The sequence below is a fragment of the Orcinus orca genome, chromosome 12 (genome assembly GCF_937001465.1).
Source record: "Orcinus orca chromosome 12, mOrcOrc1.1, whole genome shotgun sequence".
NCBI lineage: Eukaryota > Metazoa > Chordata > Mammalia > Artiodactyla > Delphinidae > Orcinus > Orcinus orca.
This window is the reverse complement of record NC_064570.1, coordinates 46,816,564-46,838,305: the sequence shown is the minus strand read 5'-3', so window position 1 is coordinate 46,838,305 and position 21,742 is coordinate 46,816,564. Positions and strand designations below refer to the sequence as shown.

Below are 21,742 nucleotides of genomic sequence, written 5' to 3'. Positions count from 1 at the left end.
TATAGAGACAGTTTAGGACGATTTGGATTAGTGGACAGTTTACTGCCACTCTAAAGGCAGTGTTTTCACAGCATATTATTGAGAAAAATGTGACTCCTACTCAACTCTTGCATTTTACAGACAACACAGCATGTAATTTCCTCTACCAGAAAGGTATTTTGGCATTCAATTTCTGTGAAATGCCTGGAAAGGGAATGATTTTCTACATTTATTTTTTTGGCCTTGCTGCGCCGAGTCCTAACCACTGGACTGCCAGGGAATTCCCTCTACCCTGTGCATTTATTATTGAAAATAGACAGATAGTAAGCAGAGATGAGTGCTCAGAAGTCTCAGGTAAACAAACTTGAAAGAAGATCTTACATGAGTTTAAACCTATAACACTCTAACAACAGGTCCTGGCACACAATAAACACTAACAGTAGCCACTATTTTTATTGTTGTTAATAACATGAAAGATTCCTTGATATGAAGCTAAACCAAAAGAGAATATATTTACCTTGGATTTTATCCCTCACATTGTGGGCTTGCTCTGCAAGCTGAGTTGCGTGGTTAATGGTATCCATGCTTTCCTTCTGAGCCAACTGGCTCTTTCTTGTGGCTTGACTTTCCTATAAATAATCCGCATAAATACCAGATTAAATTTGCAAGAAGGAAAGGTTGTGTATGTGCATGTGGGGGTGGGTGGGCATAATGTATTCCATAAACATAAATTTCTCTGACATGTGAAAGTTCTAGAATATAGAACATGGTCTCAGAAATCATGCATGAAGACAGATGTGATGACCCACTTTAGAATTATAGATGCTATTCCTAAGCCATCAATCACAGTTCAACCCAAACCAACCATCTTATATATGTAATTTACCCTTTGAATTTTTATTGTATCTCAAGATGTCAGACTAGGGAATTAGCCATGTCTGCTGATCAGTTTGTCATTGTGCTGACTGAAATGATTAAAGGTTCAAAGGGAAACTTGTTGAGAAAGCAGGCAGATCTCAAAATGCTCCATGCATTCAGTGGCTTCTGGGTGGTCCAGCCACTGCTGCAACTGAATTACCACAGAGATTTAAAGGATTATGCTCACTGTGCTAAATGCTACTTTCAGTGCTGCCTTCCAAATTCCCATCAACGTTGATGGCACTTGTGCACAAATAACTACTCAAGCAGCTTTGGCTCAGAGTGAATGAAGTTCTTCCCTGAGAAGCCGTTTTCATTCTTTCAACTCTGTTTCCCAGAGCTCCCACGTAGGATTTGTCAAAATGAAATCCCAGCTCAAATGTGGCTCCTGAAGAAAGGATGTGTGGGTGTGCATGTGTACGTGTGTATTTCTCTCTGTGTGTATAAGGTCAGAAGCTGATCTAAAAAATGGTTCAAGGCCAGGACACAGGCCTGTATGCACAGCATGGGGACGTGTACTTCCTTTTGGCATCAGAAAGACTGACTCATGGGTATATTTGAGAGGAGGGAGAGTTCTTCAGTCTGGCATTTGGTGAAGTGCCCACTTGCCTCGTCCAGTGTCTTTCTGGCTCAGCTCTGTGACAAAGGGCTGCAGTACCTGACTGGACTGCAGGGTGATCTGCTACACAGAGTTCTGGCTGGTAGACTCCCCCAGGACAGGAGAGTGGCTATTTCAAATTTCTCTCCTTTCATCCACTGTTCCAGCTGGAGGACTAGGCCATGATTTTACCTGGAATGTTTTTACACTTCCCAAGCATAACCCAAGCAAGTGGCTCTTCATCAAGGAAGAGAATGCAGACATGGTATCCTAGCAGACACATGCCCCAGCAGCCTTTCATCGGGCATTTTATCCGAAATCTCCTCCATACAAAGCTCCCTGCGCAGCAAGACTGTGGCCATCAGCCCCTTCCCTGAAGTGTGGGCTCTCTGAATGGACATTGCAATCTTGAGTCACGATGTTCTTTCCCCCAATTCCAGTCTCCCTCTTATCCTGTTCTAATGCTTTCCAGAGACACAAAAATCTGTGGCCACTTTAAAATTAGATGATACAGAAAATAAGATGAATCTATTCTTGATGTCACCCCTCCCCGCCTTTAAAAAATAGGGACACAGACATATAAAACATTAAAAAAATGTTAACAAGTTGATTTTTGGTCCAGTTTAAATTGAGTTATACTTAAAAAGCACAACATGCATATTTCTGACTTTGGCTTTATCCTTCAGGGGAAAAGATTTATTGTTATTACTGTGTTCATTTAATTGATTTCTTGATATGGAAACTTTGAGAATTAACTGAAGTAATGAAAGACAGCTGACAGATGTCATAGCTCTAAGACAACCTCTTCTGACAAACACCAGAGGGCGCTTAGATATATGTATTTAATAAAAGACTGCGGCAAAGAGGAACATGCAAAATTATTGGATATAATATATAGTGACGCCTTATTTGAAAGTTTTACTTTTTTCTTTAACTTTGATTATGGAAGGAAAATAATGATATGGGCACATGGTAAAACAGGTACACTCTGCTTTAAGAAAAACTGAAATTAAAAAATTAGCTTTCAACTATAAGCCGGTTGATGTTTAGCATTACAAATGGATTAATCATTTACTCACCTCAACAGCGAATTCTCCTTGTACATATTTGATGTAAAAAGTGGCAAGAATTTTATTTATTATACAGTGCATAAAGTATAGTGTACCTAGAATACTATTAAATTGAGGATGATAATATCTAGGATGGCCATATACTTTATTGTTTAAACTGGGACACTTTTGAGAGTGAAAGGGGAACTTTTAGTAATCACTCTGGGAGACAAGCATAAACAGTGGCAGTGCTGGACAAAATGCTAGTAGGAATATTGGCATGCCATTTCAGAATCTGTACAGTGATATCTAATTTGGGTTTAACTATCTCCTAAACATTGACTTCCAAATACCTTTCCAGCCTTGATCTCTTCTCTTGAGCTACAGACTCAAATCTCTGGCATCCACAGAGAGCTCACCCTTAAAAGGTCCAGGGAAATCCATTCTGAGTTTTTAGTCCTGGCCATCTATTTCTCCACGTCAGAGCTTACATCCTTGCAACTCTTCATATCCAATTGGTCACTGAATCATTTTTATTCCACTTGTCATTCTGGCCTCTCTTCCTGGTCCCCACCACCACAGTCTCACGTTACCACTGCTCACTGCAAATTCTTTTCCAATGAAGACAAGGCAGCAATTGACCACTCTTGTTTGGACTACTGCGGCAGTCTACTGACGGGTGTCCCTGTCTTCAGAGTCTTAAACCTACCATCCCCGCTTCAGAGTAATGTTTCTGAAACTTCACACCTAATCAGCTCATTGTTGTAGGTAAATGCTCTAATATCTTCCAAAGTCCACAGGATGAGCATGGTGGGAAAGGTTCTTCATGATTTGGCCTCTGGGAACTTCTTCAGCGTTGTCTTCTGCTCCTTGCTTTAATATTCTGCACGGCCAAGGCCAAAGTTCTTCAATCTTCTGGTCAATTGGAATTGAAACATATTTTGACTTTTTGTCCTGTCTTTTTATCAGGATTGGAGATCAGGCTCGGAGATCAGGCTCAGTTGCTTTTGATGTGTGGAAGTGACCCACTTTCCTCCCAACCCTAAAGATCTTTGTACGTGTTGATATATGGGGAACTTTTGCTGTGGCTCCACATAGGGAAGGAGTAGGGAGGAGATGGAGAAGTGGAGGGAATGGTGCAGCACCCTCCTGGGCCAGCCCTTGGAGACTGGGTTCTACACTATGCCTTTTAGATCCAGATGGCAAAGGGCAGCACTGAGATTGAGAGAGGGCCACCATCTTCACTTCTGCTTGTAGCCTAGTCCCACTCTGACTTTGAGCATGGTGGCTTTGGGAATATGGGAGAGCGGAATCTTGACGTAGGCTTTGGTACTTTCATTACAGACATGATCAGCACTGGCACAAGTGAGACCTTTTTGAGCAGCAGCTATTTGGGAACACAAATGCATGGGCATCCTGTAGGGGTTTCCCAGAAGTAGCAGGTGGGAAAAGGCAGTAAGATTTATCAAAAGGGGGCTAGAGGACTTAGATATGGAGGTCGGGAAAAAACACAGTAACTTTAGGTTAATATAAATTGTGAGATTTGGATTACATGAGATTCATGTGACAGGTACTTTGCATACAGAGGTACAGCTGACCCTTGAACAACGTAGGGGTTGGGGGCACCGACACAGTTGAAAATCCATATATAACTTTACAGTTGGCCCTCTGTATCCGAGGTTCTGTATCTGTGGACTCAACCAACTGTGGATCATGTAATACTGTAGTACGTATTTACTGAAAAGAACCTGCATATAAGTGGACCCGTGCAGTTCAAACCTGTGTTGTTCAAGGATCAACCATAATTTCAAGTTCAAGAGGCAACATTACTGTGATTTTTTTTATCACACTGTGGGAATCTACAGTGGAATCCTTCACTCTAGCTAAAGCTAAATATTAGTTATTTTTTTGATAGAAGGCTTTCTAAGATAAAGCTTTTCTTAAATCCTTCTAAGAATCAATTATGGATTTTTCTAGACTAAGGGCTTGAAGGATGCTTGAGAAGTCATTAAGACCCTCTCTGGGTGTTTGTTTCAAAATGTTTCAGCAGGTTCCTTCACCATCAGGACTGTTTGTGTCGTAGCCAGAAGGATGTTATTTTCAATAAGAATCGATGGCAACAGCTGGGTGAATGCTCCAGTCACTTTATCATCAACTTCTGGCTTTGGTGGTCTGTTCTCATTGTTCAGGAGCCTTTTCTGTGATGTCCCTTTCAAGCTTGCACTATTTCCTCCCCATGAAAGCCTGCATTTAACTTATATTGGAAGTAGGAAAACGGTACAACAAAAGAATGAGTAAGTCCATGTCTGAGCTATGGGAGGAGCTAATCTTGGTGAAAACATTTCCTCAAGAATTTGAGACACTTTCAGTAAGTTACAGCCATGACACAAATGAAATTACGAGTTTTCACAAAGATTTCTTTCCTGGTATTTCCTTTGAAACTTAAGCGATCTCACTGCTCTTCAAACGTTCATGGTTGGATTAACATGCTCCATTGCATGGGAACGAGGGACACAATTTTTATATGCATTTAAAAGTAGTTGAATCTTCCAAGGATCCAATTAGAGTAATTCACATTTTTAGAAGCATAATCTCTTAGTTTAAGAGGTCCAAGGTCAAAAGAGATTATCAGAGTTATTTTAACCTTTATTTTTGTAGAAAATGAGAATTGTTTTTGAAAAGAACTTCAGCAATTTATAACGTCAAACATCAGTATCTGAAAGCAGAAATTCCAGAGTACTCTGGGCAGAACTGGTGGAACATAATCAGGGAAAAAAATGTGTTCAACATTTTAACATGTTAAACATGGCGCCTTGTGGCTTAGTTGTATTTTTTTTATTAGTACAGAGGATGGATATTTTTCCATTAGGCTCTTGGGGAATGTATTTAATAGTCTCTCACATTGACTTTGCTCATGTTTTAATGTTTTTCTTGTTAATTTTAGAGAGCTTTTATAAGTCATATTTCCCTCGACATTTTTCTTAGTCTTGTTGACTTTTTTCATTTATTTAGTTGTTTTACTATGTATTTGAAATTTTTTCTTGTCAAATCTATTATTTCTTTTTATTACAATTCTTCACACTATATTTAAATGTATTGTTATTTCCTTTCAAGGTTTAATAATTATCTAGTTGTGTTTTCTTGTAGATTTGAGAATTAAATTCAAGTCTTTAATCTGTCTGAAATTTATTTTAGTATATGGTATAAAATGAGGGTCCAAAGTGGGTTTTTTTCCTGCCAAACTGCAAAATTGCTTTCTCAACACAATTTCTCTTCTTTCCTTTTATTATTTAATGCATACTTTAGCAAACATTTAAATTTTATATTCTATATAATAAAGTTTATTTCTGGATGTTCTATTGCTCTTAGCCATAAAATGTTAAGGTGAACAACTGAACGACTATCCTAATTAAAACATATATCAACCATATTTACCAGCAGCAAATACAATGAGAGTTTTCCATAAACCTGTTTTTTCAAGGAAACCAATTAAAATGGGAAGACACAGTAGAGACCAAGTATATTAACTTTCTCCTCAGGTCTTGCCTTGATTTATTTTAAGGCACCTGGGTCACTGCATTTTTTCTGGGCTGTGTTAAGCCTCAGTCATTTGTGACTAGCCAGTCTCACACCAGCTAAATCCCATTTCTGAAGTTAGTCCCAGAAACTGAACACATACCCTTCTAGCTAATTCCTCCACGTCAGACAGAAGGCTTTTCATTGTGTTTTCAGCATTGTTGATTTGTATCTTTCTTAGGACATACTGGTTTTCTCTTTCTGACAATTTTGTCTGTGGAAAAAAAAACACGTATTTTTCCATAGTCAGTAGATGTGCACACCAGGTTTGTAAAAATATGCAGAAAACTCTTTCAGTGCAAGAGGACTTAGAGCAGAGTGTGAGCCTTTATTCTCAGAATAGTGGGGTCCACAGGCTACTGCAGGCTGGTATGAAGTTTGAGGTCTGCACAAGGGGGTGGAGGGCCCTAGGGGCAGAAATTCTGCAAGCTCCACGTACCAGGCTGGAGATTCTGGCTTGGGCTGTGCTGGTTCTGGGGAAAGGGTATCTTTTCCAAATCTGCACAAAGGCACAATATAGACTGGCAGTGGCCTTGGGTGTCTGAGCCTTAAAACTTCAATTTCGCAGGTCTTGGAGGAAATGATAAACCACGTCAATCAGTGCAAATGGAGTTTAGAAATTCACTTTCCTCTTTTTGGTGTAAGGAGAACAATTCTCTTTATTTCAGACCATTTTCCCCTTTCTTTTCCATTTTGAGCAGTTTGGTCCAAATGCAGCTTTCCTTCGATTACTTTGGAGTAAGCCCTTCAATCTTGGCACTGACTTCCCATCAGCTATAATATTATTATATATAATATAATATAATAATTATTTCTACCTTGAAGTTGTGCTGTTGGGGAAAGAGGATTCAAGTGGTATCAAAAGGACTGAGTCTGGGTAACTCCTCTGAGAATCAGTGCCTTCATGTGTCCAAACAGATGAGTCTGGTTAAGAACAATTCCTAAATTGGGAATAGAGTACTTACTAAGATTCCATCCAGACCATCCAGGTTTACAATTTTGTGATTTTTGTTTTGTTTTACACTTTGCACATTTGGGCAATTGCTGTGGATATCATTTGCACCTCCAAAAAGCAGAGTAATGAGCACTTTCTATGTTAGGTACTGTTCTAACTGCTCTGCATATAACAACTCACTGAATTCCCTCAACAACCCATGAGGTGGGTGTAATGATTATCCTCAATTCCAGATGAGGTAACTGAAAAATAAAGAGGTTAAATAACTTACCCAAGGTCACATAGGTACTAAGTGTCAGAGCTGGGATTTGAATCCAAGCATTCTGGTGTCAAAGTTTCTGCTCTTAAACATTATGCTAAACTGACTAACAAAGTAAAAAAGTATGCTGGTGTTAATTCTATTATCTTTTCAGCAAATCATTATTGTTTTAAAAAATATCCGTTGGTTGTGATTGAAGCCCATGATTTGCGGGCCTCTCGCTGTTGTGGCCTCTCCTGTTGCGGAGCACAGGCTCCGGATGCGCAGGCTCAGTGGTCATGGCTCACAGGCCCAGCCGCTCTGCGGCACGTGGGATCTTCCCAGACCGGGGCACGAACCCATGTCCCCTGCATCAGCAGGCAGACTCTCAACCACTGCGCCACCAGGGAAGCCCTGAAGCCCATGATTTAAAGGGGGAAAAAACACCTCTTAAAGCTTAGATATACAAGCACTGCTATGGTTTTTGACTATTGCCTACCTTTCACTTGCTTATTAGATGTTAACCACTAGATCTAAGCAGAGAAACAAAGCATGTGAGTGTGCCTGTGTATTTGAGTGTGTGTGTGAGATGAGAAAGAATGTGTGTCAGTGAGAAGGAAAGGTAAGGGCAGGAGAGAGAGGGAGGGAAGAAGGAGGAAAGAGAGAATGAGAGTGTGTGTGTTAGTTTTTAGAGAAACTCCTGAAAACACAGCAAACTGAAGCTAAGGTAATGGTATGTCTGCAGTGTTGACTTGAATAACCAATGTACAGCTCCATTGAAATAAAAGTGTTTCTCCTCCATCAATAGCTTTGTACATAGATACTAGTTTTTTAGTCATTTCATTTTCCATATTAACCTTTTTTAATAGATGACAGCTCTTGGTTTAGGCTGGAGTTCATGACTGTAATCAACTTTTCATAATTTCCTAGGTCTAACAATCTGTAATATAACCACTGGACTCATACCAAAATGGACAGGAATTACCAGGAGTGACCCTATGAAACCTGAATGAAAATACACAGAAGGTATACCATTCCTGCATACTTTGAGGAGGTAGATGGTGGAGTTGATTTCATTCACATGCCTATGAGCAGCGGCACCAGATGACACACTCAACAGACCAGATTTGCTTTCTTCAATGGAGAGCGCTGCTAACCGAAGGTCATCAGTCAGATCCCAGATGCACTTATCACAACCTGGGGGTAAAGTGGGTATGTCATTTCTTCAAAATCAAAGGTCAGCTGGGAAGCATGCTGCTTTAAGTCGATTATTATATGCACTTTCTTGGTTAATACTACTTGTAATTTTGTTTCCTGAGGAGTTGTTCTGGGCCAGGAACTAGTCCTTACACTCAAAACAGAGTAGGGCCTAAGATGAGCTAAAGTGTTAATCGGGCACTTAAAACGTAACAAAAAAACAAACACATGCAACTGAAAATTAGGTTAACATGAACACTAAAGGCTGAACTGAGAAAGAAAGGAAGCACAAAGGGCAAGGCATCTGAGAGATGGGTGGCAAAGGAGAACCCTCTCTCCACTCTTCTTTGGTGGTAGGAAAGCTATCTGGGATGACTCTCTCCATGTCAGGCTTTGGGCTTCTGCTTGGTGCCGGCTAGTGAAGATGGAACGTGCCAGGTATTCCCCCTCTCCTAGCAGCTTTTCTTACTGCCTATTCAGGCTCTAATGCCTTCACCTCACCCCAGGGATGTCTCAGCGCCTCCCCATGGCCCGACCTCCTGTCGGGATGAATGGTTCAGCAGAAGCAGGTCTGCAGGACATCACTGTTTGCGAATACACTCCCTGATAGCTGACGAACCTGCACACATGGTTAGGTAGGTGGCAGTTTCTCGCTGCTTCCTGCATTTCACGTTTGAGTTCCTCTGACCACTGTCATCACCCCCAGGACCCAGCGCCCTCCTGTGACACACACACAAAGGACACCCTTTGAAACTTTTCTGTTCCCAATCTCTTTCCCCCAGACTGCACTCTCTTCTAGAGAACTGATAAATGGAGACTAAAGTGTTAATGGTTGTTAATATGTTAATTTGTTATTTGAAGTTCAACGCAGACTTCCTCATATGCTCTCTCAAAGGAATGGCTCCCCAGCCAGTACATCAGGCTGGTGGAAAAGATGCGTAGGGCCAAGCAGGCACATTGATGTCTTTAAAGTGACCTTGCTTAGGGGGTCACCTATGCTGTCAGTGTATAAACTCTGTCCTGCTTGTGCCTCCCATCCTATGTCACCTTCAGTAATATTAATCTCTTGTGCCTAGAGGGACTGAGCGGCCAAGATACTTTTGTTTGGGGGAAGGGATATCTAATATTAAAGCAGTCTTTAAACCACTCTACCTAAAGCCAATATTACTTTCTTGATAGAAGGTTTTCTAAGGCAAAGCTTTCCTTAAATCCTTCTAAAAAATCCATCATGGACTTCTCTAGGCTAAGGGCTTGAAGGATGCTTGAGAAGTCACTGAGACCGGGTCTGGGCATTTGTTTTGAAATGTTTCAGCAGGTTCTTGCACCATTAGGAATACTCATGATTTGAATAACCAGAGGGGCAGGAAAGAAAAGGCAGCTCCATTTCATAAGGCCTGAATATTATATTTCTGGTGCCACTTCAGATTTAGAGTGATTTGAGAAAAGCTACTTAAATCTCTTGGCATCTCAGTTTCCCCAATGTTGTAAAGCGTAGTCTGTGGATTACTTTATCTGAGGACCTGAAGAGATAATATAGACAAAGGAGCTAAAATGAACTCAGTCACTGGGAACTGTATTTCCAACTTAGCCTTTACCTACTAAGTAAGATGCCGAACTTAAAGACTTGATAAAATAAATTTTCTAAAATAGAGCTGTTTAAATGTAAATCACCTATCTGCCCATTGGAATCAAGTGGACTGAATGTCTTTTGTTTAGGGTCCATTTGGTTGAGGCACAGACAGGGTTAAAGCCAAGGGTTGGACTCAGGCAGTTTCTAGAGAGAGTATTGCATAGCTTTTCTTAATCCTACACCTGCAGCACATTAGAGAAAGTGGGGTTAGTCAATCATGTACTGTTATTTTTACTTATGGTTGGGCAGTCCATGCCTGTAGGGGGTTCAGAACCTTCTTCCAAGCATTCTCCGGTTACGCTGTCACATGGGCCTCCCCCACAACTGCACACTGTGGGAAACAAAAACAAGAGATTAGGGATTCATTTCTTAATGCCTAAAGTATGGCAATGTTTTTGTGGTTTGTAGAAATACTGGCTATCGGTATATAATTCTTCAATGGGGATTAATTATATTCTTTCTTAAGATCGTGTGGAATACATGATTTAGTGATTATTCCTCTCACCAATTAAGCCCCAGCTCAGGGAGATTTTCAAAGGTGACCCTGGGGCAAAAGTAAATCTAAATGTTCTAGGATTCCTTTCCCAACTATTTGAGATTCTGACATGACTCTGCAACTGCTTCAGTCCAAAGAGCTCCTGGTCAGTTTCATAAGGTACAAAATGATCACAGAGTCCCTCATTCAGCTGGAATCTGAAAGCCATCCTTTCATCACAGTCAAATTCTCCAGTTAATCCAGCTCCAGGTTTGATTACTGCCAGGTGTGAGTGAGGAGACCCAAGAGCGATTCTTGGGTCCCACAGTGCTTGACTCTCGGCAAGACTGACTCCAAACCTCCAAATGACAGCTATCAGTGGGATAGCTAGCAACAATGTCGTGGAAAGAATTAGGACCATATTTACATGAATTTAGAAGATCTGGGCGCCTATTATTAATCTACTGATAATTTTCAAGAATGCCTTTTGGAAAAAACCAAAAACAAAACCCCAATCTCACTAGACTGTTCATTTTCCACTGAGTTTTGGAGTGGAGATTAATTTTTTTTAACATCTTTATTGAAGTATAATTGCTTTACAATGGTGTGTTAGTTTCTGCTGTATAACAAAGTGAATCAGCTATACATATACATATATCCCCATATCTCCTCCCTCTTGCGTCTCCCTCCCTCCCACCCTCCCTATCCCACCCCTCTAGGTGGTCACAAAGCACTGAGCTGATCTCCCTGTGCTATGTGGCTGCTTCTGGAGTGGAGATTAATTTTTAATATTTACAAAGGATTTCTTAAGCTATCTAGGCTAGCAATAAGCTGGAATTGTGAATTTCCTCCCACCTCTTAACTGTCTTAACAGAATAATCATAAAAAATTAGCTTCAAGGGTAACATACATTTATTACATTTTGGCTGTTTAATGTTCCACAAAATGTAGATTTATTAAACAATTCAGCAAGATCATGCTTTATTGCTTCTAGCATCAGCTTCTTTTCTAAGACTGATCTGCATCTCTGTAACTTAAACATGAGTTGGCATATTGATATGAGTCAATATTTTGAGAATCAGGATGTCAATGTTTAAGTCTTTGATTTTGCCAACACTCTTTCTGATGCCTACTTTCTCTCTCTTTAGTCTGACTGGGCACAGAGCTCCTCTCTCCATTCTGTTATTCTCGGGGTTACGCTTCTGTGCACATAGCTTTCCTGGAAACATGTTTACTTGTATTGCTTCTGCAGATCATATTTGTTTTCTTCTCAATTTCAAACTCTTCACTTCTTAAAAATCTCTTCAAGTGGAAATCTGTTTCAGTGAGAGAATCTCCAATTGAAGCATGCCACAAGAGCACAATAACTCTCCCTCACTCTTCTTCCCCTCAAAGTCACATAAGAGAAGGAATATTCAGTCTCAGCCTCCCTTTAGTCCTAGAGGAAGGCAATTTAACTTTTCTTCTGAAGAGCTTCACTCTCTGAGGCAAATGGATTGGAGAAATCCTGAATAAAATTTGTACCTTTCAGTCTAGCTGAAGTCTGACCAGGAAGATATATTATCCCTGAAATATTTACTCTGATAATTTGAGGAAATAGGGGGATGATTAAACTACCAATGGCTTGCTAATCTATTTCACTGAAATGTTGATTTTACCAAACGTAACTAAAAAGAGACACATCGCTTGCAGAGTAAGAAAATTGATGTCAAACATGCAAACTTTCATTCAGTCCTCTGGTCAATGACAGGTAATCTATGGAAGTCTGATTTACTTATTTGATCAAAATTGAAAGGACATAAAGATGATAAGACAAAAGTTCACTAGTGTTAGTGTCTCATGGTTCATTCTACCCATGAGCTAAGCTACATTAGTCTTGATAAAAATACCTACCCCTGGAAGTATGGGATGCACATTCCTGTATTGCCCTGGAAAAGTGTCAAGGGGGTAATTGCAACATTTCCCCAAGATAAATTCATCTAAATCCAGCATTGACAGAGACCCTGCTCCTATCACACATGTGCTGGCTGGGTAGCTGCTGCAGCACGCACAGAAGCATACCTGCACAGTTCTTGGCTCTCCTGGCATCCCCATAGTAGCCAGGTGCGCAGTGTTCACACTTGAATCCGGTGGTGTTGCGTAAGCAATTCCTACACTGGCCAGTGACCTCATCACAGTCTTCAAAGATCAGGTTAGGATCTGAATTTCCACTGCAGTCACATTTCTTACAGGTGCTTCCAATCAGCAAGGGGTTTCCATAGTAACCAGGAGCACATCTGAAGGGGAATCACATGTTAAAAATTTAGCATCCATAGTTTTCTTCCTTTTTAGCTTCTTTCCTACCTAGAAGAAAGTGTAATGAATATTTGCGTATTGCTCTCCCAGAATTAATTCCCACTGTCCCATCTTCCTAATAGGACCAGACTTTGTTTTTAAGCAACTACCCCTCCCCATTGTGTTGCAGCCCATTCAGTTCGGCGAGAACTTCAGGTGCAGGAGTGTCTGGATATGACCAGGGTGGGGGCATTTCTGATCACTCCAATGACTGGGGTGCACAGCTGGCATACGATGGTGGTACTAGATATGCTACATTTGGCCGTGAGATATGCCACTAGGGCATAGCTAAGAATTGTCCTGGACAAAATGTTAGTAATACCTTTACTGAGAAACACTGGTATGTATTCTACCTTGCGATAGTGAATTGTTCTGATAACCTAAACCTGAGCCAACCAGTGCCTGGCATTGTCCTGGCCGAAATGGTTTGGCTCAGGAGTGATTCAGCTGGAGTGGACTCAGGGCTCTTGTTTGAGGGTTGTGTGAAGATCTTCTCTCCCTCTGCAGGTGAATGAAGAGGCAGGCGGCACGCTTAGCTCTTGCAGCCATCTTGTGACTGAAGGAAGACAGTGCAGAGACAAAGCAGAGGGCAGAGCTGGGAGTACCACAGATAAACAGAGCTGGGGCCAGATGGCCATTATTCTGTATGTTTCAGATATATGAGCCTACAGAGGCCAGGTGTCTAACTGTATTTGCTGTGGAGGCAGAGCTGAGGCCTACGGTCATGCCAGCTGGCCTTAATGAGAGACTCCAGCCCAGGTGGAGAGCAGAGGGTGAACTACTTCCAGCCTTTGCTGGCCTTGCCAAGCTATGCACTCTGGCGGGGTGGGGGTGGGGGGCTGCCTCTGACCAGAGGAAAAGACCTTTTCTCTACTTTTTCCAAAAGGTAACCTGTCAGCCAGCAGAGGCCCTGCTCTGAGTGATGGACCCACAGGCCCCACCTAAGGGGGTAGCTGCTTCTCAGCTCCTATCAACTGTTTCTATACTGTAGCTTTGAGGGAATGAAGGATCTATGTTGTCAGATCTTATTTTTAAAGGAAAAAGTTGAAATTTGGATTTTTATGTGAAATCTCAGTTTTTAAAGGTTGGCTCAAACTTTGTAAGAATACTTTTTGAGGCAAACTACACACTTTTTGGCTGGCTGTGGCCCCCTCTCTGCTATGGACCTAAATCAGTGTTGAAGACTGGCTAAGGTGGGCTGAAGATGCTTTGGGAGTGGTTGGAAGGAATGTGCAGTCACACCGTCATGGGGCTGAAGGTCAGGCACAGGAGTTAGTTTTGATGAGAAACAAAAAGAAGAGAGCCAATGAAGCTTTCTGAGTGATAAAAGTGATGGTGAATGAAGCTGGTGTTGGCATCAGAGTTCAGGATGGACTCGGGGCTGGAATGGGAGACCAGGGTTGGGTGGGGAGGGTCTGGGGTGGGACCTATGCCTTGGGAGTGGAAAGGAAGAGAAGACTTTCCAAGGACACCAATAAGACCCAGCCAGCAATAATAGGACACCACCTTTTTAAATGCTTCCATTTAAAGTAAAAGAATCATGATTCAGAAGATTTGAAAAATAGAGAAATGAAAAAAAAATCACATCTGTAATCCCAAGACCTTAACAATCACTGTTCAACATTTTGCATATGTTTTTCCAGGTTTTATTCCTATGTCTCAGTTTTTTGATGTAGTTGTCATGATGGTGTATGTTCAGTCACTTGCAACGTATCTCATGACTTCACCCAGGTAAATTCATTTAGTTACCACAGACACCTGGGAGGTAGGGCACACAGGCTTGGCATTCCGAGGCTGAGAGGCTACTTTGGTTTTCCAGGCTCACATGCTAGGAAGTGACAGCGTAAGACCCAGACCTTCTGACCCTGATGCTCTTTCCTTTGCTCTGCCCTGGACCACACTGCTGCTGCTATAAATGAATGAGTGAATTCATCCAACAGAAGGACAATTCATGTCTATTTTGTGTAAGGCACAAAGAGACAGGAAGAGGAAAAACACATAGCCTATGCACTGAAAGAACAGGAAAAGAATTAGGCATAATTACACAAACTCTAGAAGTCGAGGACTATGAAAAAGATAAGAATGAATGTAAGTGCCACACAACCCACAAAGAGACATCCCCCTGAGGAAATGTTTGATAAATTTTATTATTCATACTCATGTCTTTGTACCTTTGGTTCACAGGCCCTCTTGTCCCCAAGTCAGCATAAATCATTCCTCTATGGAACACATGGCTGGATTGAATTTCTATCCTGTGCCGCAGTTCACCAAACAGAATATTAGATACTTAGGCTCACTAAAATGGGACTCAGATCTGCCACTTCAGTGTGCAGCTGCGAAGCCTGAGGTCTGGGAGTGAATGGACTTGTCCAAGCTCACAGAAGCCAGATGCCAGTTGCTTCCTTTTCTCTGTTTAATTCCACTGTATTTGATCTCCATAGGTGGTCCCCTGGTCTTCTACTAGTCAGAATCTCAACCACAGTGGAAACCTACTTTGAGTTACTTTGAATTTCAAGAATATCTTTTGGTGGTAGGCTCAGAGGCAATTCTGAAGTCACAGTCCCAATTTCAACCCTACAGATTTTATAGAATGAGCACATGAAGGTTTTGTACTCATGGCACCCTCTAACCCTGACTTTATAGATGAGGAAACTACAGCGTGGAGAAGCTGGACAATTGGTTCACTGCTTCAGGGCTCAAGCATCGTATGGGACTCCAAGCTTATGCTCTTTCCACTCCACAAATCTGGCGTTAATGAGTTAACTAATAAGTCCATTAATGATCTAACAGTTGAGTAATTAAATGCTATCTATTAATACACCTAATTCCTGTCCTCGAAGAGCAAATTACAAAGGATACAAAGGATACAAAAGGACAAGGAGTCGGATTTAGAGTCAGCATTGGAGCCCAGGTACCCAGTACTGGTGCACTTTTATTTTCTTCCATAATCTTGTTTCTAGCTTTATTAATGACTTGATTCACTTGGAGAAAATAGAGCTGATAAAATTACAGTGTAAATGAAAGAACTGTGACACACAAACTTTGTCATTTCAGTCAGTGATCATATCATTTGGGAAAAATGGAAAACAAAAAGATACGTTTTTTGGAAAAAAATGCTTTTGACCAAAAACTATAATTTTGGGAATTTTTGTAGTGCTTTCCCTCTCCTCTGCTCCTTCTCCTTTTCTTCTCTTCCCAAGGCCATATACCTCTTACTGAATGCCTTTATCAAAGGTGCCAAAATTCCCAGCCCAGGTGACATAGAAGCTTTTCTGGTGGGGGATGTCACTCTGTAGCTGTCATCTGGGTTAAATTAAATGAAGGAAAAAAAAGCACCTATTACATAGTAGATGCCATATAAATGCTCTCTACTTCTCTACGAATGACTGGGAGCTAAGGCTAGGAAAATATAAGTAACCCATTCCAGGTCACAGAGCCAGAATCCAGAAATGGGGCAGGGCAGAGAGTAGGGAGTAATAAGAATTCTATACAGATAACAGGGCTGATACCTTAAGTTTGAAAAACTTGACGCCTGCAGAAAGAATCAGGCTAAAGCCCTGAATCATAATATAAGCCTCAATAAATGTTAGCTTCTTCTTCTTCTTCCTCCTCTTTATTATTGTTTTCTAACATCAAGGTCATCATCAAAATCATTATCACTGTCATCATCGTCCCTGATGATACTATGTTCGGCCTTTCCTGTTAGGATTTTCAGGTCTCCCTGAATTTGCTTTAATTTGCCCCATTCTTCTTTCCTGATCCTTAAGCAATAAGATCCACATGATAAAACCTCATACGGTTTTAGCATGTCTCTCAATCCCCTGCAGAATTGAATGGATAAAGGTACACTGTTAAAGCTGCCACAAGAGACAATGTGGAATACTAAGGCATTGACATCATATATGTTTATTAACTGAAAACTTTGTGTTGAACATTGAGGGTCAATTGTGTGACCTTAGATTAAGTCTCTTCATAGCTCTTAGTCTCAGGTCCGTCATCTTTAAAATGTACTACTTAGGAGCAGAGGGTAGGTCATTCTGGAATGAGAATGAGAATTCAAAACGCCTGTCCATTCGGTTGTGCATTTTATAATTATTTGCATCAGAAGATGACTTTCATTTGCAACCTCTATTCAATTCTGGGTCTTTGATTTTCCAGGCATGGGGTGGGAAGTGGGGGATCAAATGGGGCAAGAAATGACTGACTCTTGTCACTACATCGTGCCTTCTTAAAGGAACATTAAAAATTCTGGGGTTTTTTTAGTAAAAAAAAGTTTTAAAAAAGTATTATAGAAGCAAATATAACTCAGTGCCTACAATGTTTTAGACACTGCAATGGAGGAAGAATGGATAGAGAAATAAATAAGATGCTACTTCTGCTGAGAAGCTCATATTTCAATGAGATTTTAAAAAATTGTTTGATTTTGAACAAGTGGCTTAACCTCTCTGTGTCTCACTTTCTTTCTCTGTAAATAAGGATGAAAATGGTATCTCATAGGATTTTATTTTGAAGTTTAAATGTATCATTGCAAGTGAACTGTTTACAACAGTGCCTGGCATAGAGTAAGCACTCAATAAATGTTAGTTATTATTTTTATCATCATCATCATGATCATCATCTAAATGTAATAAAACGTGGTAAGCTCTACAGTTGACCTGGTGGACTTTAAGAGCAGCAGGCCCAGCATGGGGAGTTTAAATTGTGAGGTGAGAAAGGACTTTGGGAAGAGACAGGCAGGGCCCAGAGCAGGCTAAGTAACATGGACCTTATTGGGAAGACAAGCATGCTTTGAGCTGCTCTGCACAGTACTAGAAGAGGCTCGTGTCTTATGTTTAGACCAGTGTTGCTCAAAATTGTATATAGTATGGATCCTTGTGAAAAGAAAAACATTCATACAGAATATCTCTTCCAGTGTTCATTTAAATTACCTTTAAATATTTCAAACATAAAACTAAGTAGTAACTCCTTATGTCTATGACTTGTATACATCTTGAAAAACCAAGATAAATTTTCCGAATAAAACAAAACTATAAAATGGATCGAATTCAAATGAACACTATTAATTCAGGGCAACGGATGATGTCGTTGCAACTGAATGGTTACTTGTAATGTGATGTGGTAGAGGATTGTTTGAGTTCAGCATGCATGACCTGCCCTGTGCTATGTCATGACTCTGTGTGCCTCACTGTCATGTCATTCGGCCTCCAGTTGTCTGTAATGTCTCACTGACACACCATCAGCCATTATTTTCTCCTCAGCTCTGAGGCAGATAGATCCCTCTTTATTATAAAATGGTACTTCAGAAAGTCCAGAATATGTTTCAATGAACTTTTTTCTCAAGATTATCACTGAAATGAAACACTTTTGTGTCACTGAGAACCCATGAACCTCCACGAATATTTCCAAGGACACCAGTCAGTGGCTCTTGAGCCCCAGTTTGAGAATCACTGTTTTGTATTTTGCGGGTGTGGTATTAAAAGTTGAAATAGAGCAGTAGTTCACAAGTCAGTGAGAGGACTGGTGTGAGAACCCAACGGGGAATCAAAATATGGGTCCCCAGGCCTCACCTGAGAGGTCTCTTTTCAGTGGGGCACGGAGCGGGTGAGGGAGGGCTAGGGAATCCAAAGGTTTCCAGGAGATACTTACACACAGTCAGACTTGAAAATCACCCCGATTAAATGATCTTTAGGTATAGAAACACCCAGAGTGTTCTTGTTTGAACTAATGAGATAGATATCCATGCAAATCAGCTGCATATTTTGGAAAGATCTTGTGGAGAGATCTGAGTTTACAAATTTATTGAAAACATATTAGATGAAGTTTAATTGGGACAATTTAACAACTTGATGAGTAAACTCAAAACAGAACCCCCCTCTCAGTCCCAGAGTCAAACAAATCAAAAGCAGTTAAGGCCACCTCCTGTGGGATGATCCAGCCCCCCTGTGGGAAGGAAACTACTCCTTTCACTACGCTTTTGAAGAGCCTCTACTTGCCCTCTCTTTAGCTTTTCATTTTTTCTGTCTTGCAATGAATGGTTTTCAGGTTTGTCTCCTCCCCTAGCCTTGACTTCATTGAGGACAAGAGAACATGTCTTAGATGTATTGCATCCCTAACTCTTCCCACCGATCTGTTTGTGTGGTCATTTCTATTTTGAAAAAGAGTTACCTGGATTGTCAGGTCAATTTTTGATGTAAAAGACCTCAGTGGATTCTTTTTAAAAGAACAGGGTGAGAGGAAGGGTGGATGGGAAAGAGAAGGAGAAATGAAAGTTGCTCAAAGTGATCCTCCCCCAATGCAGATGAAAGGCCTTAGAAGGGATGCTTATTTCCAGCACCTTTGTAAATGCAGCCTCCTGTCAAAGGGAATCTACTTAACAGACTAACCATTTTTCTCCTCTATATCAGAAGTTCATCTAATTCATTAATTGTCAATGTTTAAAATAGGAGACTCTTAGAAGACATTCGGGAAAAGCAGAATGGGAGAAGAATCCAGATTTTTAAGCCAAACTTTCCAAGTCCTGGTTCCCCCACTTAGCAGTGATGTGACTTTAGATAAGTCACAGTTTCCTCATATGCAAAATACGACCTCCTCTCAGGGTAGTTATGAGGCTGAGAGAGGACACAGGAAACAATCAATAAAGGGCACTATTTCTATCTAAGGAAACTGAAATTCAGGGAAATGAGCCAGCTTGTCCCAAGCACACATTATGCCAGCAGTGGCAACAGGACAATAGGCACAATGACTCATACTGTTACCAGTTAATTTTTTTTTTTTTGCAGTACGCGGGCCTCTCACCATTGCGGCCTCTCCCGCTGCGGAGCACAGGCTCCGGACGCGCAGGCTCAGCGGCCATGGCTCACGGGCCCACCCACTCCGCGTCATGTGGGGTCTTCCCGGACCGGGGCACGAACCCGCATCCCCTGCATCGGCAGGCGGACTCTCAACCTCTGTGCCACCAGGGAAGCCCACCAGTTAATTTTTATTGAGCATTTATTAAGTGCCAGGTGCCATACTAAAAACTTCACAGTATTACTCACAACAGTCCTATGAGGTGGGTATTTTCATTTTTTCCTTTCTGGAGATGTGGAAATAGCCACTTAGAGATCAAATAACTTGCCCAGGAGATCATAAAGGGCTACAGCTGAGAGACAGCCACCCAGGCTGATGCTACATCTCAACACAGTACTTCCACTTCCCAAACTAGTGCTCTCTCCTCCATCCTATCAATCCAGGTCCAGGCTAAGCAGCAGATTTGACTGAGCCTTGCTGATTAATGGCAGGTTCCAGGAACCTCTGACGTGGGCCAGGGGATTTATCATCTACAATGCCACATGTGAGGTGGGCATGATGTCCTGTGCCAGGCCCGCCACTGTCACTGACAGAACCCTAATCCGCACCCCTGTGTGATTTTGTAGGACTGAGCCCTTAGGGCTGAGATTACTCACTTCTGGAGGAACTTGCATTGGGTCAGCAGGACTCTATTTAAGGCCATTAATTCCCCCTTCAGGAGCCATACAACACCCATTAGCTGGTAATATTGCTCAATCCTTATCTGACTAAACTGACTTAAACCTCAGACACTGAGGAGAAAAATCTCCATCCCTGGCTGATGAACAATCCTCTCACCCCCACTGAGCCAGATAATGAGTAAATCAGGTGGCTCATGTTCCTGGGTCCCCAAATAAGGAAATACAGGAAAAGCGTGTCACCAACATTAATCAGCCAAGGGTCATCTGACCATCTCTAGAAGTCCCTCTTAAAGGATGACATTCATATGGTCCCTCACCTTTCACTTCCCTCTTCTCTTACAGTAAAAGGAGGAAAATCCCACAGCTCTTTAGCAAAAGAATTATCCACATTTTGCAAATTTAATAATCACAATAACAATGCCCTCAAAATACAGAGATTTTTCTATGTACCATAGACACTGTGGCTTTTTAAAAAGAGTTCCAGAGCTACACTTTTAGAGATGGAGGGTGTTTTCCTCGGAAATGAGATGGTATTTAAGGTTTACCTTTTGAGCCCCAGGCTGAATCTGTGAGCTCCATCCAGGGCAGTAAGCAGCATGCTGTGGTGAAGTGAGCGCACTGCAGATGTGGGGATGTGGGACTGTATGTCTGACCGGTCCCTTCTGCCCCTTCCCTCCCTGTCTTGAGGACACCACACATCATTTCACTGCCTAAACACAGTGGGGAGGATATTAATGGCATTTATGTTAAAAATAAGAAGGCCTCTCTGTGAGACTCTTACAGTGAAAGCACTTTTATCTTAGAAAGCTGTGAGCAGCTGAGGGAGGATGGGAAACGTCTTGCCAGGAATCATTCAGTGGGAGTCTTGCACCCTTGCTTGCCAAGGCCATTCTTATTTGAGCAAAGCCCAAAGCAACTTAAAAAAGAGTGTTAGGTGTAAATACCAAAAAGGGATTCAGAAAATCCAAACTCATGGAATTAGTTTACTTTTCAGGAGAGGAGATGGTATAAAGAATAGGTTAAATAATAGGTTTGTGCTTTTTTTCAATGTATCACTCTAATAACTGACCAGTTGATAAAAAAGGAATCACTGAAGAAGACTTTCTCTCTTTCTCTCTCTCTTTTGGACATTAATTGTACTACTGGTTCTCAGTGAGAGAGAGAGAGAGAGAGAGAGAGAGAGAGAGAGAGGGAGAGGACTGTTACCAAAACCATCTAGAGAATCTCTTCAAAATACGCATACTCATTTTTCCTCTTTCCTTACCCATTTATCCTGAGATGTAGCCCTGGACGCCTAGGGAGCATTCTCATAGCTGTATATGAG

The 21,742-nt window shown here is 41.3% G+C and overlaps 1 protein-coding gene across 4 annotated transcripts in view; it reads right to left on the bottom strand.

Moving 5' to 3' along the window:
* LAMA4 (laminin subunit alpha 4) overlaps positions 1-21,742 on the bottom strand; it is a 151,494-nt gene that overhangs the window by 71,516 nt on the left and 58,236 nt on the right. For 3 of the 4 annotated variants that reach the window (XM_033418625.2, XM_049695492.1, XM_033418624.2), the window contains 5 exons: positions 12,677-12,891; positions 10,376-10,471; positions 8,359-8,510; positions 6,224-6,334; positions 497-608 (listed from right to left, as the gene is read on the bottom strand). In XM_033418625.2, the coding sequence (XP_033274516.1) occupies positions 497-608; positions 6,224-6,334; positions 8,359-8,510; positions 10,376-10,471; positions 12,677-12,891 (686 nt within the window). The remainder of the gene's footprint in view (positions 1-496; positions 609-6,223; positions 6,335-8,358; positions 8,511-10,375; positions 10,472-12,676; positions 12,892-21,742) is intronic. The other variant, XM_033418627.2, reaches the window with a different exon arrangement.